The 27,187-nt window shown below is 46.7% G+C and overlaps 2 protein-coding genes and 1 long non-coding RNA gene across 3 annotated transcripts; 2 read left to right on the top strand and 1 right to left on the bottom strand.

The window, feature by feature from the left end:
* The first annotated feature begins 429 nt into the window (after window positions 1–429).
* Window positions 430–5,877, top strand: LOC118220701. Its single transcript, XR_004764001.1, has 3 exons — window positions 430–607; window positions 3,788–3,935; window positions 4,579–5,877. It is a non-coding gene; the product is annotated as an uncharacterized LOC118220701 (long non-coding RNA).
* Window positions 4,782–18,702, bottom strand: pex6 (peroxisomal biogenesis factor 6). Its single transcript, XM_035404809.1, has 17 exons — window positions 17,458–18,702; window positions 17,211–17,380; window positions 16,908–16,991; window positions 16,446–16,557; window positions 15,384–15,520; window positions 14,460–14,571; window positions 13,752–13,954; window positions 13,127–13,313; window positions 12,773–12,849; window positions 12,427–12,559; window positions 10,792–10,997; window positions 10,265–10,326; window positions 10,049–10,157; window positions 9,369–9,485; window positions 9,121–9,198; window positions 7,870–8,009; window positions 4,782–6,271 (listed from the first exon to the last, which is right to left on the bottom strand). The coding sequence occupies exons 1-17, from the start codon at window positions 18,661–18,663 to the stop codon at window positions 6,135–6,137; spliced, it is 3,270 nt and encodes a 1,089-aa protein (XP_035260700.1). The 5' UTR covers window positions 18,664–18,702; the 3' UTR covers window positions 4,782–6,134.
* Window positions 18,703–19,857: 1,155 nt separating this feature from the next.
* LOC118220699 (cysteine-rich protein 2-like) lies at window positions 19,858–26,186 on the top strand. The gene is made up of 7 exons (XM_035404810.1): window positions 19,858–20,024; window positions 21,657–21,751; window positions 23,405–23,462; window positions 23,873–24,013; window positions 24,319–24,393; window positions 24,910–25,004; window positions 25,153–26,186. Exons 1-7 carry the CDS (start codon window positions 19,982–19,984, stop codon window positions 25,285–25,287), a joined length of 642 nt encoding a protein of 213 aa, XP_035260701.1. The 5' UTR covers window positions 19,858–19,981; the 3' UTR covers window positions 25,288–26,186.
* Window positions 26,187–27,187: the final 1,001 nt, after the last annotated feature.

The following is a 27,187-nucleotide window of genomic DNA, read 5'->3' on the forward strand; positions in this document are numbered from 1 at the left end:
AATATGCAGCCATCCAGAAGAGGTTAATGATGCAAACCACAAAAAAGCAGGTGGGAAGGTCAGTGTAAAATATCTGCTAGTTATTAACAGGACAACTTGGTAGGCATGTTGCGTACATCACGCGACTGGGACGATTGGAGTAACGGAATAATAAATAAATGAATGTGGCTTTAATACTCATCTAAATGTTGTGTACCATTTCCTTCAGCTTTTATTAAAGAAAAGAGAGAATGTCCAGAATAAAGCCAGTAGGGTAACTGGGGTTTGGCTGTTTGGTTTAATAGTTCACCTTACTCTGGTTCAGATCTAAAAAACAGGGGTGGAGGGGAGATGAGAGTGTGCTCTTTTGTGGGTAATGTGTCAGATGTCATGGTAACAGGGCAACCGAGCACTGTGATTGGCTGGGGCAGTAGGATGGTCTGTTCCTGTCAGCTGAGAGAACTGCTGAGTGGACGCCCCAGGAGTTCATGGCCTCCTATTATTTAGCAGATTTGTTTTTGCATCCTGGCTGAAGCTTCTAGTGAGAGAGCAGAACCCGCATTAGGATTATATATGTGCCTTTGCACCGACCCGGGGGCAGAACCTAACAAATGTGTGGGGTGAATTGGTAAGAAACACTTTCTCTTTGCTTTTAATTGGGTTTTGGGGCAGGGGGGATCTGGTGTGTAATTCTTGTGTAAGCAAGTCAGCTCTTAGGTAATAGGCGATTGTGATTACTTTTTGTGGGGGAGGGGGTGACTCAGGGTTAGGGTGGGGGTGTACTGTGCTTACTGCAGAAACACCATTTCAGACAGGTAGGACCGCGATCATACTGAGACAGACTGCAGCAGAGCCCTTTACTGCCTAAAAGGTCAGGCTTAAATGTGCTGGAGCCCAACACTAACCTAGCAGGAAAAGAACGGATTTGCACATTCATGTGAATGGTTAATGGCTAATGTATAATTTAGAAAGACAACTTAGCTCGTTAGAAAAGGGCCTATATAGCAATCACTGGCCCCTGTATGGACCCAAACCTGGATTCAGAAAACACACTGGTCTGTGATTGGTATGCACCTGCTCTGTAACAATGGCAGTGAGCGAGGGTTTGCCCAGGCGGAGTACCGATTAACAGACCTTCGCCAGCACACTAAGAGCCAGCTCCTCTCGCTAGCACACTAAGAGCCAGCTCCTCTCGCTAATACACTAAGAGCCAGCTCCTCTCGCTAGCACACTAAGAGCCAGCTCCTCTCGATAGCACACTAAGAGCCAGCTCCTCTCGCTAGCACACTAAGAGCCAGCTCCTCTCGCTAGCACACTAAGAGCCAGCTCCTCTCGTTAGCACACTAAGAGCCAGCTCCTCTCGCTAGCACACTAAGAGCCAGCTCCTCTCGCTAGCACACTAAGAGCCAGCTCCTCTCGCTAGCACACTAAGAGCCAGCTCCTCTCGCTAGCACACTAAGAGCCAGCTCCTCTCGCCAGCACACTAAGAGCCAGCTCCTCTCGCTAGCACACTAAGAGACAGCTCCTCTCGCTAGCACACTAAGAGCCAGCTCCTCTCGCTAGCACACTAAGAGCCAGCTCCTCTCGCTAGCTGCTCCAGGCCAGACAGAAGGATGCCAAGGTTCTGGCTTCTGGCTCAAGGGACTTCAGCGACCAGTCAGTAATGTTCCCCAGCAACCCAGGGCACACCAAAGGTCACACAGAGGTCAGAACCTGACATAGACCCATTTCCATTTTACCCCAGAACCACAGAGGAGGGGAGAGAGGGAAAGAGAGGAGAGAGGGAGAGATGGAGGAAGGGGAAGATGGAGAAAAGGAAGAAGAGAAAGAAGGACAGCGGTAGGGAGAGGAGTGGGAGGTAGAGAATGAGAGAGGGAGGGAACGACAGCACTCAAACCATTTCAGAACTGTTCCACCTCACCAGAGAGGATTTAAAGGAGAACCAAAAAAAGTGCAGCGTCGGGAAGCGACGGCCATTACACGCCTGGATGCTTTCTGTTCTTTGGGACGAGGGCTAGGACAAAGCAGAAGGAATGCCTGGCTCACTGTTACTCACCGATTGCTGCTGCCATTTTGGGGATGTGGCTAAAGCTGAAGAGAGGACTTCAATCTGCAGGAGCTCAATAGCAGACGTCTTCTGAATGGGACTATGAATCTGTCACCAAGGATAACTGCATCTTACGGAGATCACTATTATGGGATGTTTTACAGAACTAACCCAACAGACATGTGACAACCTGGGATACACCTCTTCCCTCATCACATACCTGAGGATTTAAACCAGGAAGTAAATCTGCCCCAAAACATTTTGTTTCCCTGAGTCACACCCTGGAGGCAGGGATGGGTGAGGAGCGGACAGGGCATCAGGGAGGGGGGGCAAGCTGCAAAAAACAATGTTGCCCTTGGTATACCACCCTCAGAACACAATGGCTTCAGCAAGGCCCTCCCGGATCTACACATTGCTAGATTTCTCTCTGGCCAGTTAAACTGTGCTCAACCAGCAAAAGGGAAACAATTGAAGGTTTTAAATTTTCCAACAAACTCAGCAGCCATAACCCAGAGGGCTGAGGGCAGCGGCCGCATGCAAACACAAAACCCAGCTCAGCCATGAAGCCTGTGCAGACCCCCCACCAGGGCCCAGATCAGCCTACTGCAGACCCCCCACCAGGGCCCAGATCAGCCTACTGCAGACGCCCCACCAGGGCCCAGATCAGCCTACTGCAGACCCCCCCACCAGGGCCCAGATCAGCCTGCTGCAGACCCCCCCACCAGGGCCCAGATCAGCCTACTGCAGACCCCCCACCAGGGCCCAGCTCAGCTTGCTGCAGACCCCTCCACCAGGGCCCAGATCAGCCTGCTGCAGACCTCCCCACCAGGGCCCAGCTCAGCCTGCTGGAGACCCCCCACCAGGGCCCAGCTCAGCCTACCTCAGACCCCTCCACCAGGGCCAAGATCAGCCTGCTGCAGACCCCCCACCAGGGCCTAAATCAGCCCTACTGCAGTCCCCCCCACCAGGGCCTAAATCAGACCTACTGCAGTCCCCCCCACCAGGGCCCAGATCAGCCTGCTGCAGACCCCCCACCAGGGCCAAGATCAGCCTGCTGCAGACACCCCACCAGGGCCTAGATCAGCCTGCTGCAGACCCCCCACCAGGGCCAAGATCAGCCTGCTGCAGACCCCCCATCAGCGCCTAAATCAGCCCTACTGCAGTCCCCCCCCACCAGGGCCCAGATCAGCCTGCTGCAGACCTCCCCATCAGGGCCTAAATCAGCCCTACTGCAGTCCCCCCCACCAGGGCCTAAATCAGCCCTACTGCAGTCCCCCCCACCAGGGCCCAGATCAGCCTGCTGCAGACCTCCCCACCAGGGCCCAAATCAGCCCTACTGCAGTCCCCCCCACCAGGGCCCAGATCAGCCTGCTGCAGACACCCCACCAGGGCCCAGATCCGCCTGCTGCAGACCTCCCCACCAGGGCCCAGATCCGCCTGCTGCAGACCTCCCCACCAGGGCCCAGATTAGCCTACTGCAGACCTCCCACCAGGGCCCAGCTCAGCCCTGAAAAAAGCAGTTAACCAGCTAGTCAGTGACAGTGCTCGGTCAATTTCCCTTGAGGAAAATAAAGTAAATCTTGAATCTTGGTTTCTTTATTTTTAGCTTGCTTCTTCACTTACACAAAGCTAGATTTATAAAATACTCTAAATTTGAACTGTCAGAAAAACACCTCTTCCTGTGTTTTTTGAAGAGGAAGTGTTTCTTAAAACATTAGCTACATTCCGCGACCTGTTAAAACCTCAAACCTCCTCATACAGGTTTCCCAAAGGGACACTACTGAGAAGCTGGCTCACTAAGTCCCGGCCCACACTCCTGCTGCTCATCGCTGGACTGAAGCGGCCGCAGGTCACCCTCATGAGGAGGAAAAGGATGAAACGCACAAAAGTTGCAAAGGCCACGTAAGGGGTAAATATGGTCACTGCACGTATGGGGTAAATATGGCCTCTGTGCACGTATGGGGTAAATACGGTCTCTGTGCACGTATGGGGTAAATACGGTCACTGTGCACGTATGGGGTAAATACGGTCTCTGTGCACATATGGGGTAAATATGGTCTCTGTGCACGTATGGGGTAAATATGGTCTCTGTGCATGTATGGGGTAAATATGGTCTCTGTGCACGTATGGGGTAAATATGGTCACTGTGCACGTAAGGGGTAAATATGGTCACTGTGCACATATGGGGTAAATATGGTCACTGTGCACGTATGGGGTAAATATGGTCACTGTGCACTTAAGGGGCCACACACAGAGCTGCACACACAGGCCACACGCAGAGCTGCAAACACAGGCCACACGCAGAGCTGCACACACAGGCCACACGCAGAGCTGCACACACAGGCCACACGCAGAGCTGCATTCCTCTGAATCATTTCTGTTCTCAGCGGAAGTTGAATAAACCTCCAGAAAAGACTACCAATCACCGGAATCTTTGATACAGACAGCAAATGTAAAAACACAATCGAATCTAACTGCAACATTTTTGACAGCTACAAAGAAAGGCCTTGGCAGCTGCAGACAGTATTAAAGCTCTGCTCTTTGTTTTTCAGAACCTCAAATCGAATGCCCCATTTCACTTGAGTCCTTGGTACAGAGAACACCTGAACCTGCATTAGATATGGAAGACCAGGACACCACTGAAGAATCACACTTTCAGTCAAGGCTGAAGAGAGGAACTAAAAGCCAGAGAGAACAGAAAAGGGACTCAACACTTATTACAAAAACACGGAATTGAGCACAGAAAACAACCCCACACAAATTAATCATTTTATTCATACACAGTAACGTGTACATCATCTCTTAAATACACATTTATTATGATTCATTATATTACAAAGAGTGTGACTGTAAATTATTTACATTCTGTGCCAACATTTAGTTTAATAACATAATCGATAGCCCCGTCTCTGGTGATTTATTTCTGGTACAGCGCCTGATGTTTAGAATAACTGAGCTTGAGGAAGTAAAACAGTGGCACTCCAAAAGTGCAGGGTGCTGATAAACCAACAGGCAGCTTCTACATTAAACAGCTTATGCCAAGACCAGTTTCCCCAAACGAACCATCAGCCCAACCAGAAAATGCCAGTTTGGGGCAAAATATTTCTCATTAGCACTGGCCACTGATAACAGAGTCCAGCCAATAAGCAAAGTACACACTTCAGCAATCCTAAATTACAACAGCGCTGCATTAAGGAAACTGAAACAGACATCCAGGATCTTGTAAGAACAACTAACAGCAGTTAAAACTTCAGAACCCATCACCCACTTGCTCAGGCTCGAGAGCCAATTAAGGCCATAAAACAGATCTTTTAAGCCACCAGCTTTCATATCAATGCATACTTATTACTGGCTATAACCATGAAGTAAATTTAACAGTCAGTATACAAAGATTAAAGAAAATAATCCTTACAAATACCAATGTAAATTTGAGTAAAATTGAGTAAAATGGATTCTTCCAATGATTTACTGCATAGGTGGCACGCCAATATTGTGACCGTTTTTGTAGGCAAACAATCGTTTGTAGATTAAACTTAACTTGGCTAAAATCCAGGTTGTCATTTGGAGTTTTCAAAGAATCTTACCAATCATACAGTTAAGAGTTAATGGTGTTGTTTAACGGAACAAGTCTACTCAACTACTACTGAATGTGCTCCTTCTGTTTGAGATTAAGATCTGTTTTTATATATCTGGTTAAAATGTCCAGTTTAGGAATTTTCTTTCTATTATTCCTCACTGTTTGTATTTTATTTTATTTTATTACATCAGGGAAACAGCAACAGTCACCGGTGACCTTCACCTTTATGAATATCATATTTCATTTGTTGAGTAAAAGATGCAGTTTTGCTGTACCTCATGGTTGTTAAATGACATTTTTTTGCTTGTACTGCACACGGTACTGTCAGAGACACTAGGGCGGTCCACATGGACACCCTCCGGGATTAACAGTGCCTCTGTTTCCATGCAAAGGATTGGTGTAGACTGTCCCAGCACTGGCCTATGATTGGTGTAGACTGTCCCAGCACTGGCCTATGATTGGTGTAGAGTGGCCCAGCACAGCCTTGTGATTGGCAGGGTTTGAAAGGGGTTGTATTTTGAGGAGGTGGCCCTATTTTGTGGTGAACTTTTGCTGAATGAGCTTGTACTTGGCAAGGTCTTGGTCCGAGACGGATGGCTGCAGTCTCTCCAGTGCCTCCGCAAAATCCTCAGCCGTTAACGTTAGCGCAGATATCTCTGTGTCCAAACCTGGGGGGAGAGGGGCCGAGACGCTTACAGACTAGTAATGTGGTGTGTTAGGGTTAGGGTTAGCGCAGATATCTGTGTGCAAACCTGGGGGGAGAGGGGCCGAGACGCTTACAGACTAGTAATGTGGTGTGTTAGGGTTAGGGTTAGGGTTAGGGTTAGCGCAGATATCTGTGTGCAAACCTGGGGGAGAGGGGCCGAGACGCTTACAGACTAGAAATGTGGTGTGGGGACTTTACACAACAAACACTTGGAACAGATGGGGTGCAGACTCAAGTACAGTAGGTGTGTGACAGTGTGGGGTGAAAGGTCAAGCACACTTTTCTAGTTGTCATTGCAATGCCTTATTTTTTTAGTAGGATACATATTACTTATTTTTTGAATGAGGAGTGGTGTCTATTTAAACAAAGGACAGCTGACTGGTGTCAGATAGAAATGAAAGTATAATCTGGGAACTCAGTGACAAAACTCATTTCAGAACTGGGAGAGTAATGAATAAAAACACAAAAGTATAACACAAGGACACAGGCCTCAGAATTCAGGCTATAAAACACTTCAGGGTGATTTTAAAGATTTTCACTCAAGTAAATAACATCCTGGTGCTGTGACGTGAAACTAGATAACCTGATGAAAGATTTCTTTTCATCACCTGTTTGATATCAATTGTTTACACTTTTGGGGTTTTTCTCTGAATGAACCATATTAACTCAATCAACAGCGTTTGTTTGTAGTGCTTCAGAACATAAAGAAAGACACTGAATAATCAAGATTAACAAATTTGTTTTCATGAGAAAAACTGTGTCAACAGAGAGAACAATTAACTGCACTAAAAGAGAATTTTAAGCAGAAATTTTATCCAGGCTTCACTGTTTTTTCCAGCCCCTGAAAGCAATAATATCATCTTGTCACTTCAACTGTTTTATAATCTGCAACAATGTATTTTAATTTTTATTTCAAGGCCTTTAAGCAAACTATAATCAATGAATGAACGTATATTTTAGAGAACGAAAATAATTTTAGAACTGTGTTTGTCAGTAGTTGAACATGAATTCCATGCAAATGCTCCAATCTGATCAGTAGATTGGAGGGTAGTACTAGTGTTAAATGCACACCCACCAACACAATTTTCTTGTGATTTGTTTTTTTACTCAAATTATCCAAAGTCCCTTTTCAACGTAAATGTGAGAAATGTGTTAATTTGGAGAGAAATTTCACACCATCATTAAAAAAATCAGTTGATTCTCTCAAGGGGGTGCAAGCACACCATCTTGCAGAGGACAGGACTGAGCCAAAATGACTGGTGACATTCAATGCTGAAGCTTCTGTGAGGGGAGAGTACGGAATGCTCCATGATGTCATAATGTAAATGTCTCTGTGAGGCCGTAGTGCTGCAGGTTCTATATTGTCATAGTACAGAAGGATCTGTGAGCTCATTGTATAGAAGGGTCTGTGAGGTCATAGTGCAGTGCTGAAGGAACTGTGAAGTAACAGTAAAGATGAATCATGAAGTGGAACACAGCTGAAGGTAAGGATGGCTCGAGTCCCAGAATGCTTTGCTTTAGAAATATATTACATTAGCAGTGTGACACAAATGAACTGACCTTCGCCGATGCTGTGAATTTTGCGCTTAATGGCGGTCGTCATGGCATCTGAGCACAGGGCGTAGAGGTCAGCTCCAGTCAGCTGAGCAGGACAGCGCTCTACCACAGCCGAGAGGCTCACGCTCGGATCCACCTGGAACCTGCCGGAACAGAGACAGCCAGGCCAGCTGAGCGGAGACCATGCCTGCAGGCCAACATGCATCCGCCACACACAGACCTGCCAGGAACCCTGACCCTAACCAGCTAGGAGCCAGTGCCAAGACCAGGGATGTCTGCAACTTGCACTGTGACCCCTGACTTCTCAGCTCACACCTCACACAGGCTGGAAACAAAGCTGCTGGAACTCTAGAGTAGAGCAAACAGATGAATGGAAGCCCACCTTTGAAAATCAGGGAACTGATCTGCCTCACCTGAATGTACTTTTACATACTCACAAGTACATGCTCGGATGCATGCATTCTCCTATACTGTATGTACTCACCTGTACATACATGTATTTATGGACAGAGATGGATAGTGGAAACAAACCAACGATGTACATGTGTACGTGCAAAGCTCACGTTCAACAGTAAAGAGCAGACACACACTGTAGTGCACTGCGTGATTAGATGAGACCAATAGGCCAACTTTATTATTCTATAATTGTAAAACTATCTGTTGTCTCTACAAAACACAGTCTCTATAAATGAAAGAAGTGTTTAAATCGCAAACTTCTCTTCTTGCCGCTTTCTAATGGAGTTTTCCCAGCATTATGGCTGGAGAGTTATCACACTATACTGCAGCCACTGAAATGTTTTTCTCCTTTTGTTACAGAGCTTTAAGTACAAATCCGTGCAAAACCCTCCATGAACAACCCAGCTAACAGGGATACATAACTGACAGAACTATTTCTGCATATACACAGTTTTACACGTGTCTGTCAAACTTGCAAATGTATCTCAGTTTCTCCAATAGAACATCCCAATTTATCAGAGGTGAAGATCCTCAGAGCCAAATGTGTTTCTGATCTAGTGTTGATTTTTGCAACAAAAGAGTTTTGATACTGAAGGAATTTCCAGACTTACATTTCTGCATTTCTGAGAAATGGATCTTTCAGCATTTCACTGCATGTTCACTGCTTGTGTGTACCCTGCACATGAGGCTGAATCTCTTTCCATTTGCGATAGTGACAGTTAGTGACCAGTAATAACAGTTCATTACAATAAACAGACATTCATAACAATCAATTACAGTTAATAATAGTTCACCTACTTTCTCACAATAGCCTTCAGGACCTGTAGCTGAGACTCCTTGTCTTCAGTGATCCCAACATAGACCAGTTTATCAAACCTGTGGGCAGAGACGAAGGCCTTTGAGCAAGATGGTTGAGTCTCTAACACTAAACCCATGGCCTGACAGATTTACTTTCGACTTTAAAAAAGTACAAAAAATACTACATTTGCATATTGCAGAGAAAAGCACAGTTAGATGTAATCAGATTGGCTGATTGCATCCTTTACCTGCCAGGTCTGAGCAGAGATTGGTCGAGCAGATCTGGACGGTTGGTTGCTCCAATCACAAACACATCCCCAGATGAGTGCAGTCCATCCAGTTCAGCTAGGAGCTGCGAAACCACCCTGGAGCAAAGAACACTCAACCATTAGGCTCTGTCTCCAGGCCCGTCTGCTCCAGCAGCACACATCTTACTTCCAGGTTAGATGCAGTAACTAAGGCAAAGACAAAAGGCTGAATTTGAAGGGAAACTGGTCTAGCACTACGGCCTAGAGCATATTTAAGTATTTAACACAGCTCTGCACAACACAATCCATTAGCTCCACCCTGAGCAAAAGTATACTATGACTGTTTTAAAACTAATGTGTGTGTGTGTGTGCATGCGTGTGTAGTGTGTGTGTAGTGTGTCTGTGTTTGTGTGCGCATATGTGTGTAGTGTAGTGTGTGTGTCTGTGTGTGCCTGTGTGTGTGTGTGTGTAGTGTGTGTGTGTCTACGTGTGTGTGCGTGTCTGCGTGTGTGTGCATATGTTTGTAGTGTGTGCGTGTCTGCGTGTGTGTGCATATGTTTGTAGTGTGTGCGTGTCTGCGTGTGTGTGTGTGTGCATATGTGTGTGTGTGTGTGTGTGCGTATGTGTGTATGTATGTGTGTCTGTGTGTCGGTGTGTGAGTAAGAGAAAGCCGCGCCCACCGGTCCATCACTCCTCCAGAGTCCCCACTGCGCCCCCTATTGGGCGCCAGGGAGTCCAGCTCATCAAAGAAGATGATGCAGGGAGACGCAGCTCGAGCTTTACTGAACACTGGAATTAAAGCACATTTATACAAAGAGTCACTATTTTATACTGGGAGAAAGAAAGCACATTTACACAGAGAGTCACTGTTTTTACACTGGGAATTACACACTGACCTTCTCGGACATTCTCCTCACTTTGTCCAACATACATGTTGATGAGTTCTGGACCTTTAACACTGAAAATTCAATAACAATGATTACCTTTCAATCTAATTAATCGATGAACAACCAAACATTTACCTTTCAATCAAATCAATCAATAAGCAAGAAAAATTAACATTTCAAAAACTGACCCCAAACACAGTGCCAATCAGCCAGGCATGCCCCAAACACAGGACCAATCAGCCACCAGACACCCCATACACAGGACCAATAAGCCACCACACACCCCAAACACAGGACCAATCAGCCGCCAGACACCCCCCAAACACAGGACCAATCAGCCGCCAGACACCCCCCAAACACAGGACCAATCAGCCGCCAGACACCCCCCAAACACAGGACCAATCAGCCACCAGACACCCCCCAAACACAGGACCAATCAGCCACCAGAGACCCCAAACACAGGACCAATCAGCTGCCACACGCCCCAAACACAGGACCACACACTTTCAGTGGGACTCATGGGGGGTTAGAGGCACCTGAGGAAGGTCATGGCGCATTCTGTGGCCACAGCCTTGGCCAGGAGGGTCTTGCCGGTGCCGGGGGGGCCGTACAGGAGGAGGCCGGACCGCCGCAGCCCCAGGGACAGCAGTTCCGGGTGCTCCAGGGGCAGCTGGATGGTGTCCAGGATCTCCTGCTTCACCTGCTGCAGCCCGCCCACATCCTGCCACCTGACCAAGGGCACCTACAGCAACATCACAGTGACATCACAGCGGCATCACAACCCTGCCACCTGACTGAGGGCACCTACAGTGACATCACAGCGGCATCACAGTGACATCACAACCCTGCCACCTGACTGAGGGCACCTACAGTGGCATCACAGCGGCATCACAGTGACATCACAACCCTTCCACCTGACTGAGGGCACCTACAGTGACATCACAGTCCTGCTAGTTCCTGTCCTGCTAAATTAGACACACCTAGCAGCACTGGAGCAAAGCACCCACGGGTTTACACTCGAACACAGGGGCTCCCAAACTGGAATGTAACCAGTGCAGAGACTGTAACCAGTGCAGTGAGTAATTTGTCTCATCATGGTCCATGGGCACCATGAGAATTGAACTGGCATTAACATAAAGCTAAACATGCTATAGGCTAATACTAGTGTGGTTTCATCCTTTATCCTGCTGCTATAGGCTAATCCCAGTATGGTTTCATCCTTTATCCTGCTGCTATAGGCTAATCCCAGCATGGTTTCATCCTTTATCCTGCTGCTATAGGCTAATCCCAGCCTGGTTTCATCCTTTATCCTGCTGCTATAGGCTAATCCCAGCATGGCTTCATCCTGCTGCTATAGGCTAATCCCAGCATGGTTTCATTCTTTATCCTGCTGCTACAGGCTAATCCCAGCATGGCTTCATCCTCTATCCTGCTGCTATAGGCTAATCCCCGCATGGTTTCATCCTCTATCCTGCTGCTATAGGCTAATCCCAGCCTGGTTTCACCCTTTATCCTGCTGCTATAGGCTAATCCCAGCATGGTTTCATCCTTTATCCTGCTGTTATAGGCTAATCCCAGCCTGGTTTCATGCTTTATCCTGCTGCTATAGGCCAATTCCAGCCTGGTTTCATCCTTTATCCTGCTGCTATAGGCTAATCCCAGCATGGCTTCATCCTTAATCCTGCTGCTATAGGCCAATTCCAGCATGGTTTCATCCTTTATCCTGCTGCTATAGGCTAATCCCAGCCTGGTTTCATCCTTTATCCTGCTGCTATAGGCTAATCCCAGCATGGCTTCATCCTCTATCCTGCTGCTATAGGCTAATCCCAGCATGGTTTCATCCTTTATCCTGCTGCTATAGGCTAATCCCAGCCTGGTTTCATCCTTTATCCTGCTGCTATAGGCTAATCCCAGCCTGGTTTCATCCTTTATCCTGCTGCTATAAGCTAATCCCAGCCTGGTTTCATCCTTTATCCTGCTACTATAGGCTAATCCCAGCATGGCTTCATCCACATGGTTGATGAAGTAATGGCACAGTAATGGCAGTAGAAAAGACAAAAAGGTTATTTATGGGATTCCATATTGAGTTCCACAGGAACAACGGTAGTGAGAGCCAACAGAAACATAGAACAGCTTAGCCAATCATGCGACAGACAGGAGTGAGGGCGGACCTTGGGGGCGCCGATGGCCTGGGCGTGGGTCTTCTGCAGCTGCTCCAGAGCGCTGGTGAAATCCTGCAACAGGACGGTCACCCCAAAAGAGCACAGGTCCCTCTCCTGTCCCACAGTCGCCCCTCCCGGGAAACTGCAGAGGGGGGGCAGACACTCCCTCAGCACCTCAAAAACATATCTGGTCCTAACCTCATCCTAAACCCTAACTCCACAACCCAAATTCATAACCCCCAAACCGAAAATCTACCATGTCCTGGCCCTCTTCATTACCAGCTCCCATCCTCCTACACAGAATGAAGAAAACCAGAGATTTACAGCCTGCAGCTTCTTCCAGAAATGAACTTACCATAAACTCAGAACCCTTCTGCGGGCCACCTTGCCAGCTAACGTCACTAATGCACACAAGTCACCTAAAAGAAACCCCTGAGAGGGGGAGAGAAAGAGAGAGGGAGAGAGGGTGGCAGGGGAGAGGGAGAGAGGGAAGCAGGGGGAGAGGGAGGCAGGGGAGAGAGAGAAAGGGAGAGAGGGAGGCAGGGGAGAGGGAGAGATGGAGGCAGGGGGAGAGAGAGAGGAACACACTTCAAGAATGGATTGTGGAAAGATAAACGCAGAATGTTAATTTTAGGGTGATGTTTAAGAGAATAGTAACGTTATGAGGGCTGTAACAAGGTTGCTGTGGCACTAGCTGGGTGCGGCTCACCGCAGTCTGTTTGGCCAGGCGGCCCAGGCTCAGGGCTTTGCTCAGGGGCAGTCCTGCACTCAGGCTGGCCAGCATCGCCCTCCTCTGCTCATCTGTGGGGCTCTCCACCACCATCTGGTGGACAAATGCTGCCATCACATCCGGGGACAGCTCCTGGGCATCACACACTGTGGCTACTACGGTAACACTACCGAACATGAAGGGAGAGAGGAAGAGATGGGGAGGGGGAGGACAGGAGCAGAGGAGGGGAGGGGGAGTATAGAAGATAAGTAGGTACGCAGTGCACGCACATTAAACCCAATGAGAAACTCCCACAACACAGAGCTAAGAGTGGACTTTCATTCTAGATACTGTAAATTCTTCAAATAAATTTGCAAAGCTCAGTGAATTTACAACCAAACAAGTAAATAACCAAAATATTCAAGAACAAAATATTATGACTGTGGGTGAAAAAATAAGTTTAAATTTAAGTGGTCAGTAATTTGCAAGAATTACACTAAAGGGTTAAAGTATTGACTAGTCTGAGGCATGTAGTTCTGTAGATGTCAATGTCCACTCATGATCCAGCTGTGGGTCTGGCTACATTTGGCTGTAAGTTTGCAGGGTTGCAGTTGCAGCAATTCACCTTTGGGGGGCGCTGGCGATAAGCTGGCAGAGGGTGGAGAGCACTCTGGGGTCTGGCTCGGCTCCGCCCTGCAACCGGCCCAGCAGCTGCAGGTTCCTAAGCAACAGCACGCAGGGCGTGTGCAGCTGCGCCCGAGAGAAGGCTGTCTGCATCTTCACCTCGCAGGCAGCTGGCGTGTCTGCACAGAGAGAGACGCAATCCACCTGCGCAGGTATGCACAGTCAGAGACACAACCCAGGGACCACAGACTGCCCTTACAGGCCACACCTGCCTCTAGTGTGTACGGGACATTACTCGTAGCAGGTGCAGGTGTGTGTACGGGACGTTACCTGCAGCAGGTGCAGGTGTGTGTACGGGACGTTACCTGCAGCAGGTGCAGGTGAGTGTACAGGACGTTACCTGCAGCAGGTGCAGGTGAGTGTACGGGACGTTACCTGCAGCAGGTGCAGGTGTGTGTACGGGACGTTACCTGCGGCAGGTGCAGGTGTGTGTACGGGACGTTACCTACAGCAGGTGTGTGTATGGGACGTTACCTGCAGCAGGTGCAGGTGTGTGTACAGGACGTTACCTGCAGCAGGTGCAGGTGTGTGTACAGGACGTTACGTGCAGCAGGTGCAGGTGTGTGTACGGGACGTTACCTGCAGCAGGTGCAGGTGTGTGTACGGGACGTTACCTGCAGCAGGTGCAGGTGTGTGTACGGGACGTTACCTGCAGCAGGTGCAGGTGTAATCTCCGACACGCCGCTCTGAGAATCGTGGCTTTTCCACTCCCTCGGGGGGCCGATAGCAGGACGCTGCAGACGCCCGTCAGAGCAGAGGAGCTGTGAAACACGTGAGAGATTTAGAGATCCAACAACTACCCAACTGCAGAATACCCAGCAACTACTCAGCAACAACCCAACTGCAGAATACCCAGCAACTACCCATCAACAACCCAACTGCAGAATACCCAGCAACTACCTAGCAACAACCCAACTGCAGAATACCCAGCAACTACCTAGCAACAACCCAACTGCAGAATACCCAGCAACTACCCAGCAACAACCAAACTGCAGAATACCCAGCAACTACCTAGCAACAACCCAACTGCAGAATACTCAGCAACTACCTAGCAACAACCCAACTGCAGAATACCCAGCAACTACCCAGCAACAACCCAACTGCAGAATACCCAGAAACTACCCAAAAGCAGAATACCCAGCAATTGCTCAACTGCAAAATACCCCGAAATTACCCAACTGCAAAATAGCCAGCAACTACCCAATTGCAAAACAGCACATCTTACACTTCATATAAAATTTCAAGAGCATGTAGTCTGAGCTTTCTAAGCCATTAAAATAATTTGTCAAATTATTCAAATAAAAATGTACATTTGTATAGTGCTTCTTACAGAGACTCGGTCATAAAAACACTTAGCAGAAAACAAAAAGAATTGGGCAAAACTAAAGCCCCAAAAATCCAGGAAGAAAGGAAAAAACAGCAACATTAGTTGGCATCAAACCTACATTTCAAGTTTTATTAAAAGATTAGATTTTTTATGAGCTGTGGTGCGGTTTACGAGGTGCGGTGCGGTTTACGAGGTGTGGTGCGGTTTATGAGCTGCGGTGCGGTTTATGAGGTGCGGTGCGCTGACCTCGTGCTCATGTACGGCTGCATGGTGGACGTTAGCAGTTCTACTGTGCTGGAGAGCCCAGGAGGAGATAGGCTGGTCCAGAAGGAGGGAGCATCACCCAGACAGGAATGCGGTGCAGGGCTGTTCACTGAACCCCCCTGAAACAGAACAAATAAAGCAACAGAATCAGCACAACCACAGCTCCACAAGCCCAGCTAACACAGCACAACAGCAGCAGGATAGTGGTGAGGCCAGAGCGCTGGCAGCTTCCTGAAAGAGGCACAGGGACATTGCAGCTGAGCAGTAAGACCACACGCAGTCACCACATTACAAACACAATGCATTCGGTCAGCCCTGGCACTGCTGGGCTGTGTCTCTCAGTTTACAATAAAAAGGGGAGAAGCTGTAAACTACACACCAAAACTACAGATCCCATTAGCCAAATCAGACCTTAAAGAAAGCCAGTTTCACAAAAGGAACCAAGCCCATTCAGTACTATTTTCATTATGTTATACAAGGGTGCATCCTCACCTATCACATTACACCCACAACATACACTGTACTAGTCCCCACCCCTACACTCACTGGAGTGCATTCTGGGTAAAGGCACATTACTGTGTGGTCTCTATCTGCCAACCCTTACCATGTACAGAGAAGTGTGGTCTCTGTCTAAGAGCCTGTACCATGTACAGAGAGATGTGGTCTCTATCTAAGAGCCTGTACCATGTACAGAGAGGTGTGGTCTCTATCTAAGAGCCTGTACCATGTACAGAGAGGTGTGGTCTCTATCTGCCAACCCTTACCATGTACAGAGAGGTGTGGTTTCTATCTGCCAGCCCTTACCATGTGCAGAGAGGTGTGGTCTCTATCTTCCAACCCTTACCATGTACAGAGAGGTGTGGTCTCTATCTGCCAACCCTTACCATGTACAGAGAGGTGTGGTCTCTTTCTAAGAGCCTGTACCATGTACAGAGAGGTGTGGTCTCTATCTGCCAACCCTTACCATGTACAGAGAGGTGTGGTTTCTATCTGCCAGCCCTTACCATGTGCAGAGAGGTGTGGTCTCTATCTGCCAACCCTTACCATGTACAGAGAGGTGTGGTCTCTATCTGCCAGGAACCCGGTAGGACCCAAGCCAGCCAGCTCCCCGGTGCTACCGCACACCTTCTTCACTTTAAAGCACAGAACTGGCCACCTGTAGAACAGAGACGGGCAGGGCTGGCAAACACGCTTCCTCTCAAACATCCTCAGATGACACCAGCATCAGATCCTGAATGCATTTCACTCAAAAACTTTTTCTGAAAGACACCAGCAAAATTCATCCACTAACAAGCTTAAAAAAAATTCCTGTTGAAAATTCCCAGGGATCTGCAAGAGTGACCTGCACCTTTAAAATGAAAGTATGTGAATACGTTTGTTTCTGACCCATGTCTTCATGTATATCTAATCATCATATCAGACTAATGATTACCAACATGCCCTCTAGCGTTTGACACTGGGAATTGTATAAGGAACGGAAGTAGAGGTCGTTGTTAGCGACATAACCTGGTGAATCGTTCTGTGTTGCTGGATAAGACCTCAGGGTGCCCGTCCGTGGGAACACATAACACATCTCCCTGCTGCACCAACCTGCAGGAATAAGGCAAGAGCTTTTTCTGTACGGAACACAAGCATGCAACAGGTGACAGAGAGGGGGAGGGCAGGGGGGGCAGGACCAGGGCAAGGGGGGGAAAGGCAGGACCAGGGCAGGGGGAGGCAGGACCTGGGCAGGGGAGGGCTGGGGGGGCAGGACCAGGGCAGGGGAGGGCAGGACCAGGGCACATATTCTCCATTAGAGGCTTCCCTAACCTCGGAGTGCCAAAGTGTTCAGAGAGAACATTGTCGAAGACGCCATGACAGTTGTAGTCCGGAGAGGCAATCCTGTCTAGGTGGAGCTCTTTGGCGAAAGGTGGTGATGCGGTGCGCGACTGACTTTCTGAAAGCGCCGTCACGGGGGGAGGAAGTGGCTCGTTGCGCCTCTACAGGAAGTCAAAACAAAGAGCGATCAGAAACTGATCGCACAATCAGGATGTACAACAGCACTGTTGTATCTCACCTTTATCTTCACCACTCGGCTGTGGACAGGCACTGGCTCTCCGTTGGACAGGTTGAACCACAGCGCGGGGGAAACGTAGCCCACGTTGTCTTGAAGATCTAGATCTGGGGATTTCACGAAGTCGGCGACAACTACGGCCGCGAGGTGAGCACACCCCCTGCTCCGCGTCTCTTCCCCGGCACCAGGACTCTGTGGGACCTCACTTCTGCCGCAGGTTTTACTTTTATCAGTAAGGAGGCCTAGCGCTGAAACCACAACCCACTCCTGGTTGAACAGTCCCAATTTTAGCAGTAAATTCTTGCTCATGAAAATTGAACCATCCACGTCTACGGCAGATTCCACATCTACTTTTGGTCTGATTCTCCCATGCCTGGTCAGGCTAGTAATATCGACAACTCTAACATCAATCCTGCATTCCAATGCTTGGAGAACGGCCGAGAATCCCGTATTCAGCAATTGCTTATTATCTAACAAGGAACTGCCGCTGAGGCTATTAGCATAATGTGCGAAATCCGAAACGTACAGTGAGGTTATAGTTCTGGTCATAGTTGCAGTCGTGTTGTTGCATAGTTCCAGTGCGCCTGGATACTGCGCCAGATCCCTGCAGTCAGTAACCAACACACTGGTAGTTATTGTGATGACTCCCTGGGCCACAGGCGCGCATTCCAACACAACCAAGTCAAAAAGATGCTGGTGCACCTGTGCAATATCTTCACCGAACAGTGGATGATAGGGTATTAACAGTACGTCGCCTTGTCTGACGAGAAGAGTTTGTTTCTGACAAGACGCCAGTATTAGCAATCCATTCGAGAACTTATCGGAACTCGCCCATTTGAAAGTCTGTCGGCTTCGTGCACCTATCATAACTTTACTCAGCCCTACCGGTGATGTTAAACGCACGGTTCCTGCTGCATCCAGAGGAAATCCATAATGTCGGTGGAAGGTTTTGCTTGTGTACAGCTTCAGAGACGTATCTGCGATTGGTCTGCACTCCGGTATCTCTTCTTCTGTCGTAAGGTGCGCACAGAGCAAAATATCTACCCTGGAAGAAGAATGCCGTCTCCGTGCCGACAACAAAAACACGCAGGTGGACTCGTCATTGTTCGGAAATAAATGGCTGAACTGATACTTGGAAACAAGAACATGTAAAGGGTTTAGCTGAGTAGGAAAGGTGTCCAAGCAAAACAGCTGTACCTTGGCCGCCATGTTGCTGAAAGCCGCATGCGCAGATGAAAATAGGGATAGGTGTCGACCATCGAGCTATCGAACATTATGCCGTTCTTATACGCCAGAGGGCAGTGTAACACAATATTTATGCATACAACGAATCAACAATGGCCTTATTGAGTCAACCCAGCATATAAAATACATTTATTCCACATATAAAATCTCGCTCGCTACTGAATACGTAATCATAGACATGCTTAAGCATAGCAATAAAAACGTTCACGCCGATGACATAACTTCAAAATAGTTTGAATTACGCAAGCGAATATCGCTTTATCAGCAATGTCTTCCACAGATAACCTAATAATAGTGTGCATTGGCGTGACTGATGCCAATGTTGGGGGACTACTTGCTTGCCCACAAAAGCAGGCTAGTTTACTTTAAATGGTCAGACTGTGGCACGGTTAACAAACTTGGAGAAGAGATATTTTTCCTTATGGCCATACGGCCATTCTTTAGTGGAATTTTCTGTTGAAACATTTTCAACAAAAAACATATAGGGAAAGGTTTTTTTAAAATACAGTTGAAATACAAGTTACTCCTCTTGACCAAGTTTTTTTTTTGGAGGAAGTTGCGTATTTGTTTAAACATTTCTAAAGGGCAGACTACAAAGTGAAATTCAATTTTTGTGCTTTCGCAGCTAAAACAGCGGTGAAGTTTAATATGCCCTGCGGTAATTAAATGTAATGATAGGCTGCAAATTTCCCACATATCACCACGGACAACAGCAATCCCAGTGGCGAGAAACGATGAGAGTACTGCGCATAGAGCACAACAGGAGGAAACTAAACCAGCCTCTGAGTTATCAATTTCTAATAATAATAATAATAATAATGAATTATGTCTTCTGTCCACGAAATTTGTCCCATGATTCCAATGGAATAAAATGTTATATATATATTAATCAGAATATAATACAAGAATGGAAATACAATTCTGTATATATGTAGCCTAGTATATGTTTGTATCAACTTATTATTATTGTGTGTGTGTGTGTGTGTGCGTATGTTATGTAATGGTAGCAAGTTCCACGTCTGCAAGAAGCAGCTGTACTAAGTGTTTTGGATGTGATGGATAACCCGAACCGTTAAATGATGGGTTCTAAACCTATCAAAAAGCGCGAGGATAGCTCCGGCCTGGAGACCGTGCCGGGGCGGGACCTTGTGATCCTTTAAAGTTGAATGGTGGCGCGTACTGTGGGATGTGCAAACGGAGATTATGAGCGGAGGTCTGACAACAAGAAGCGATCAAATTTAGAAATAAGAGGTTCAAAGACTGGGAGCATAAACTGAGCACAATGGCATCAAAATGTCCGAGATGTGAGAAGCCCGTCTTCTTTGGTAAGGAAATATCGTTTTAGAAGTCGCCCCCAATCAGTTTATATTGAGGAACGTTAAATGGCTAATCCAACTAGCCTACTTGCTAGTGTGGCTACTAGCAACGTGGACTGTAGCAAAAGACGAGCGATTGCAATGGTCTTGGACATTTTGTACAAATCTTACATTAGAAATTAAAAACTTCTCTTACTGCTCCTTTGACCAATGCCCAACTCTGTAAACCGAATCAGTTTCTAATTCGGCGAAAAATTATTCTCCCAACTAATCTTTCTAGTCATTAGTGTGTTCCGGTGTTTCTTTTGTAGCCTGTTTTTCGTGTTTTTTGTGTTTTTTTTTTTTGCTTCATACTTGAGTGTTCGTAGAAACAGCTGAAAGGCAAGTGTTTAGCTTACTTGGCTGTAATTATCCAACAAGTAAGGGCAGTAGTTGTGGGATTACAGTGTATTTATAGTGGTGTTGACTGCATCATCCTTCTTTCCCAGACACGGTGGAATATTGATGATCATAAATTATGAGACTACAGTCGAAGTAGTGGCGGTATGCCATAAATTCAGCTTTACTTGCTGTGTCTATGTCAACTTTGAGTCCCTCATCTTCACGTGAAGCAGACCGCTTGTGTGAGTAGCTGGAATGCGGGGGCTGAATTCACACGCTGTTGTGGCAGTGCTGGGGCACCTGCCAGCTCCTCCTGGCGCTTCTGTACCCGAGACTACAGGAGAGGATCCTAAAGAATGTGTTACTGATTACTGGTTGCACAGCAGAAAACCTTTAATCATTGTCTTAATGTATAAATAACCTGTGCATTGTACCTAAGTATTAGTGACAGGCATATTGGCTGCTGTGCAACTGGTAATTTAAGGTTATTACTGAAAAAACTAAATGTTAAATATTTTAAAAGCTCTTTCAAGGAGCCTTATTGTGTTGGAGTGGAGATGCCAAACATAATGAATTCATGAGAACTTTTTGCTGGTGAGTGAAGAAATGCATTCATCTGCAAAATGGGAACACATCCTGCCCATGTAAATGATGTCATCATTACCCTGACTCCATCAGTTACAGACATGGAGCTCTGAGAGTAACGGGGGCTCTGAGAGTAACGGGGGCTCTGAGAGTAACGGGGGCTCTGAGAGTAACGGGGACTCTGAGAGTAACGGGGGCTCTGAGAGTAACGGGGGCTCGGAGCTCTGAGAGTAACGGGGGCTCTGAGAGTAACGGGGACTCTGAGAGTAACGGGGGCTCTGAGAGTAACGGGGGCTCGGAGCTCTGAGAGTAACGGGGGCTCTGAGAGTAACGGGGACTCTGAGAGTAACGGGGACTCTGAGAGTAACGGGGGCTCTGAGAGTAACGGGGGCTCTGAGAGTAACGGGGGCTCGGAGCTCTGAGAGTAACGGGGGCTCTGAGAGTAACGGGGACTCTGAGAGTAACGGGGGCTCGGAGCTCTGAGAGTAACGGGGGCTCTGAGAGTAACGGGGGCTCTGAGAGTAACGGGGGCTCGGAGCTCTGAGAGTAACGGGGGCTCTGAGAGTAACGGGGGCTCTGAGAGTAACGGGGGCTCGGAGCTCTGAGAGTAACGGGGGCTCGGAGCTCTGAGAGTATTGCCTGATTGATGTCCCGTCTTCTCCCTCTTCCACACAGCGGAGAAGGTGAGCTCTCTGGGGAGGAACTGGCACAGATTCTGCCTGAAGTGTGAGCGCTGCAGTAAGACTCTGTCTGCTGGAGGACATGCAGAGGTGAGAGGGCAATGTGCGCATGAGCCTGTTTGAGACCTCACATTTGCTGCACCCCCAAGTGACCCCACATTTACTGCGTCCCCTCTGACGATGAGGTGACGGTATCAAGTGATCACATGACTTTGAGCCGAAACTATTTAATCCTAACCCTAACCATAACCCTGACTGTTTAATACCAAGAACGGGAGTGAGGAGAACTGCTGTGCTAATCTGTACTGTATTTTGAGATGTTTATTTTTAATAATTTTTTTTCTGCGCAATGCAGATTCTCAAGTTGAGACTAAAGAATTCCATTTCATATTCAGACAAGTGAGCACTCTCTTCTCTTCGGCTGTTTATATGAAGCAGTGAAATCCCAACCGGGCCCTTCCTTCTTCTGGAGGCTAAATATCATGTGAATGTATTTGGGTTTAGAAACAAACTATACAACATGCTAGTTCTGAAATAAATACATAATTGGCAGGGGTCACCTGAAGTACTCTAGGTACTGCAAATATCAGGTTATCCTTGTTTCAGATTTCATCCTGAGCAGGAGGACCTGGAGGAACTTGTGGTGTTTTTAGTGAAATCTTTTCCCAGGCTGTTGAAGGTGAAATATCAGCGTAAATAATCCCCCAAACTACACTTCCTGCACTGGAGGAAGTGTACAACACTGTGGAATGTTTTTATGAGGCAACATCTTCATGCCCTCTCACTCTCTCTCTTGCTCTCTCTCTTTCTCTCTGTCTCTCGCTGTCTCTGTCTCGCTCACTCTTTCTCTCTCTCTCTCTCACTGTCTCTCTCTCGCTCTCTCTGTCTCTCGCTCTGTCTCTTTCTTTCTTGCAGTCGATGTTTCTCTCTGACAGTAGTGTTATTTTAGACACTGTTTCAAATCCCCTTCACACTAAGCTTATCCATAATTGTTTTCTGTGATACACATTGTCATTGACCAAATGTATCTGCTTTTGTGATGTTTAAATTGCATCCCAAGATGATCTTTTATTACACTCGCATGATTCAGAGAGATGGATTTAGTCTGTTATACAACACGGAAATAGAATTTGCGTGAGGGGGTCTGTGTTTATGGAGAATGGTATGTGTCAGGGAGGGGGTTGGGGTACTGTAATGTTTAACCTTCTTTCTGCCTGTGCTGTGTGCTTTAGACATATTGTGCACCATCCTGCATAAATGATTGATCCCTCCTGTCTCACTCTTATATTACACCCCCTCCTGTCTCACTCTGATATTACACCCCCTCCTGTCTCACTCTGATATTACACCCCCTCATCTCACTCTGGGAAGTGGGGAATGCTCAGTAGGAAGAAGGGGACAGTGTTTGGAGGAGTACTGGGCTTTCAGTAGGGTTCTGGGGGGGCGTAGAGTCACACTCAGGGGGCCCCTGAGGCCCCTGAGGCCTTTTTCAGAGGGGGTCAATAATATGATGCTTATACGCACACAAACATCCACAAGCACATACACTCTCTTACACAGTCCCGTACATACACACACACACAGTCCTGGACACACACACAAACACACACGCAGTCATGCACACACTCCCGCATACACACACACACACACACACTCACGCACGCGCACACACACATGATTATTTATTGAATGGCAGCAAAGGCCTTTTCCCTGTACTGTGTGCTTGTTCTGTTTTTCCGGCAGCACGATGGAAGGCCATACTGCCACAAGCCCTGCTACGCCACTCTGTTTGGACCCAAAGGTAAAGGCTCCTGGATGAGTGGCTTTGTGTAGTTCCAGTACAGCTTTCCCTAGTGTGTGGTTAACGGTCAGCCGGAGCGGTTAGTGGCGGTTAAGGCATGGTTAAAGATAATTCTGTGCAGTTAATGATCAATCTGCGTGGTTAAAGATAAGCCTGTGTAGTTTACGGTAAGCATCGGTTAATGTGGTTAGCAGTACAAACTCTACCACTCTAACAATCTCCCCCTACCACTCTAACAAACTCACCCCCTACCACTCTAACAATCCCACCCTCTTGGGCACTCAAGATGAGAAGATTATAAACAGGAGCAGTCTGAAATCTGATGTGGGTTGCCTGGCACTGAGCATTCAGTATGAAAATGGCAAGCACAGACATACACACTGAATCTCACATATTCCTGTTCTTTCTAGGGGTCAATATCGGAGGGGCGGGGTCTTATATCTATGACACCCCACCCCCTACTCCCGTCAACAAATCAGGCGACAGCCATTCTGACTGGTCTCCTGCCACCCCCTGGACCTCCGCCCAAATGGCCAAACCACAGTCCAAAGGTAAAGCAAGGAACCAATAGCACTATGGCGGTGGCCAATCAGACTGGACTTCAACAGCTGCTGCATTCATTTGTATGACTTTTTGCAGCAGTCATAACCTTAATGAAATTACATGTTATGATGAGCTCATAATCTGTGTGTGTGTGCAGTGGTCTTCACTGCGCTAACTATCTGCGTGTGTGTGTGTGTGTGTGTGTGTGCACGTGTGTGTGTGTGTGTGTGCACGCGTGTCTGTGTGTGTGTGTGTGTGTGCGCGCGTGTCTGTGTGTGTGTATGTGTGTGCGTGTGTATGCACCCGCGCGCAGTGGTCCTTGCCTGCATGAAGACCTTTGCCGGAGAGACGTCACTGTGTCCAGGTTGCGGAAAGGTTGTGTATTTCGGTAGGTGTCTATTGTCGCTGCTGTTCCAGTTACTGTAGTATGACGGACCACATGGACAGATGGTACTCTGATGTCTCTCAGTCACAATGCTAAATGAACATGGTGTTCTCCAAGAAGTTGCACTCAGTGTTCAAGTGTGAGTGGAGCTAATCATGTGCTCCAGGAGGCAATATATAACTTGTACACGCTCTAATACACACACAGTATATTTTATTTATATTGACTGATGAATCCCACTGTCATTGGAACTGACTGTTGTGACTAGCTGCCGGTATGAGAACCCTGTTACAGAGATCCACAGTTCTCTGGGTTCTGGAATAATGGGAAGACGGTGCTAATTCCTCATTAATACCAGCTGCTGATCTGCATTCTGCGCAGTCATCCTGTGGGTGAATCTGATTTTAAATATGTTGGATTAAGGTTTAATTTCCTTAACTTTGTTGGAAGTTACTCTGTAAGGTGTGTCGCATGTGACGGAGGTGTAAGGTGTGCTGATGGTTTTGTGTTTGTGTACAGCGGAGAAGGTCATGTCTCTGGGACGGAACTGGCACAGGCCATGTCTTCGCTGTGAAAGATGCAAGAAAACACTGACCTCTGGTGGACATGCTGAGGTACAACACAAGCCCATCAACCCCATTTCACTGTTTCAGTTCGTACCATTGAACAAAAAGCCATCATGTATAAGAGGCATCTTAATTGTTTAGTGAGTGTATGAAACACTTTGAACACCAGTGACTGTGACACTGTTTTTACTGACAGCATGAAGGAAGACCCTACTGCCATGTCCCTTGCTACGGATACCTGTTTGGGCCAAAAGGGGTGAACATTGGAGACGTTGGTTGCTACATCTATGATCAGGACAGTGAGGAGACTGACATTTCCATTCGGTCCTAAAGAGTAACTGTAAGGACAGCCTTGAGGGGACTGGTACTTGTTCCACACTCTAACCCACAGCTTCCCAAAATTTACAAACCTGTGAACAATTTTATGGATACATTTTCCGTGACCTCTTACAGTGTTGCCTCACATAATGTTCAGTTATAAACACACATTTTTAAAGTTACCATGTGCACTGTAGTATTGTAACCCACCTCAGTAATATGCGTGCATGCATGCATCCGTGTCCTTATGTGTATGTGCGCGTCTGTGCCTGTGTGTGTGTAAGGGTGTGCGTGTGTGTAGTGTGCGCCTGTATGTGTGCGTGCGTGCGTGCGTGCGTGTTATGGCTCAATTAATATACGATGTGCCATGCAGATGGTATGGCACTTCTTTCTCAAAAGTAACCTCTCCTCGATGCCATATTACCACACGTGTACACACACCTTTTCCTTCAGATAACTAAACCTACATTCCAAGACCTAGAGAAATGCTTCTGATTCTTAAGTCCTGCTGTTTACTTTCAGTTGTCACAGGAGATTCAGATAAAGAAGGGGAAATACGGAGGAGAGGTTTAATTGGTACATTTAGTCACAACAGTGCTGGGTTTTCTAACTCGCCCTGTGTCATTAGGGTCCAGTAATGTTAGGTGTCCAAGTCTCACCACCACCAGCACTTGTGTGGAAGGAAGAACAGAAAGTTTCTTGGGTGGCATTAGCTTTTATTTTTATAGCTCCCTCTAGTGGTAAAGCAAATTGTACCGGTTGACATCTACAGCTATTGTCTATCTCAGTGTGGCTGTCATTTCCTGGTAGAGAAACAAGGAAACCTCATTTAAGTTGTTGGTCACTTGCCATATATTAACAATAAATATTCTACACCTTTCAGTAAATTTTATTTCCTCTTAAGTATATTTAGAACATGGTATTCTGGCACACAATAATGAGTTATTAGCTATTAGTTCTATATTTAATGTGTATTTCCAGTTATTTTTCCCTGCTCAAAGATGTTAACATTGTTATAAGTGTACTGATGTTGCACAGTAAAGAATACTAAAGGTGAAATGTTAAGTCACCCATATTGTTGGAATATTTATGTAACAGCAGCTGTTTTGTATTGCTTTTCGGATAATACTCTATTTATAAATCTTTAATAAATGTTTAAACTGTATGGGGGTCTTTGATTTTTCTCCCCACTTTGGGGGGGAAAAGCAGCTCTGACTCTTGATTTGGGGGTGGGTGGGTCACTGCCAATCTCCATGGGGACCATTGACAGTATATAAAATGGATGATAAGACTCAGAATTTGATTACAATATCGATGTTAAAATGCAAAATCATCACTATTCACAAATCACCCTAGACATTTTGATGTGTGAAATTATTCCTTATATTCTCAAAATAACTGGCTATAATATATAGTGTGGTTGAAAGTTTCCCACTTTCAGTTTTTAAAGAACTTTATTGATTATATAACATTTCACAATACATCAAAAAAGACAATACAAAAATAGATAGTTTTGAGTGATTTGTAAAGGATGTATATCTCGATTTCAGCCCATTCCAAGCCAGTGCATTTTCTTTCCCACTTTCCATATGGTAAACCTACATGCACTAATTTCAGAAGGAGCATACTTGACGCCTTCTGAGGCTTTGGCTGAGTCTTCTCGACTACAGCTCTGTTTTAATTACATAGAGTTCCTTTCCCCACTACTTTTCCAAATAAGGGATGAAAGGTATTATGCAAATTGCTTAAAGGTATTATAAGCAATATATTTATTATAAAAGTATGTAAATATATATTATTAATGATTAATCAAATAATACAATCACGTTTTGCACAGTCTATTGCACGCAGGCGGGAGTAGAAAGCAAGTTAGCAAATGAAATGCGTCTCTTGCAGTAATTGTGAGTTTACGT

The sequence above is a fragment of the Anguilla anguilla genome, chromosome 2 (genome assembly GCF_013347855.1).
Source record: "Anguilla anguilla isolate fAngAng1 chromosome 2, fAngAng1.pri, whole genome shotgun sequence".
Classification (NCBI taxonomy): domain Eukaryota; kingdom Metazoa; phylum Chordata; class Actinopteri; order Anguilliformes; family Anguillidae; genus Anguilla; species Anguilla anguilla.

Bases quoted from the DNA above. Each gene is read 5' to 3' on its own strand.
- pex6 (XM_035404809.1), bottom strand. From the start codon at position 18,663: ATGGCGGCCAAGGTACAGCTGTTTTGCTTGGACACCTTTCCTACTCAG. The intron at 12,560-12,772 runs GTAAGTTCATTT...CCCCCTCTGCAG, and splicing joins AGAAGGGTTCTGAGTTTATG to TTTCCCGGGAGGGGCGACTG. The intron at 10,998-12,426 runs GTCCGCCCTCAC...ATGTTGCTGTAG, and splicing joins AGGCCATCGGCGCCCCCAAG to GTGCCCTTGGTCAGGTGGCA.
- LOC118220699 (XM_035404810.1), top strand. From the start codon at position 19,982: ATGGCATCAAAATGTCCGAGATGTGAGAAGCCCGTCTTCTTTG. The intron at 24,394-24,909 runs GTAGGTGTCTAT...GTTTGTGTACAG, and splicing joins CGGAAAGGTTGTGTATTTCG to CGGAGAAGGTCATGTCTCTG. The intron at 25,005-25,152 runs GTACAACACAAG...TTTTACTGACAG, and splicing joins CCTCTGGTGGACATGCTGAG to CATGAAGGAAGACCCTACTG.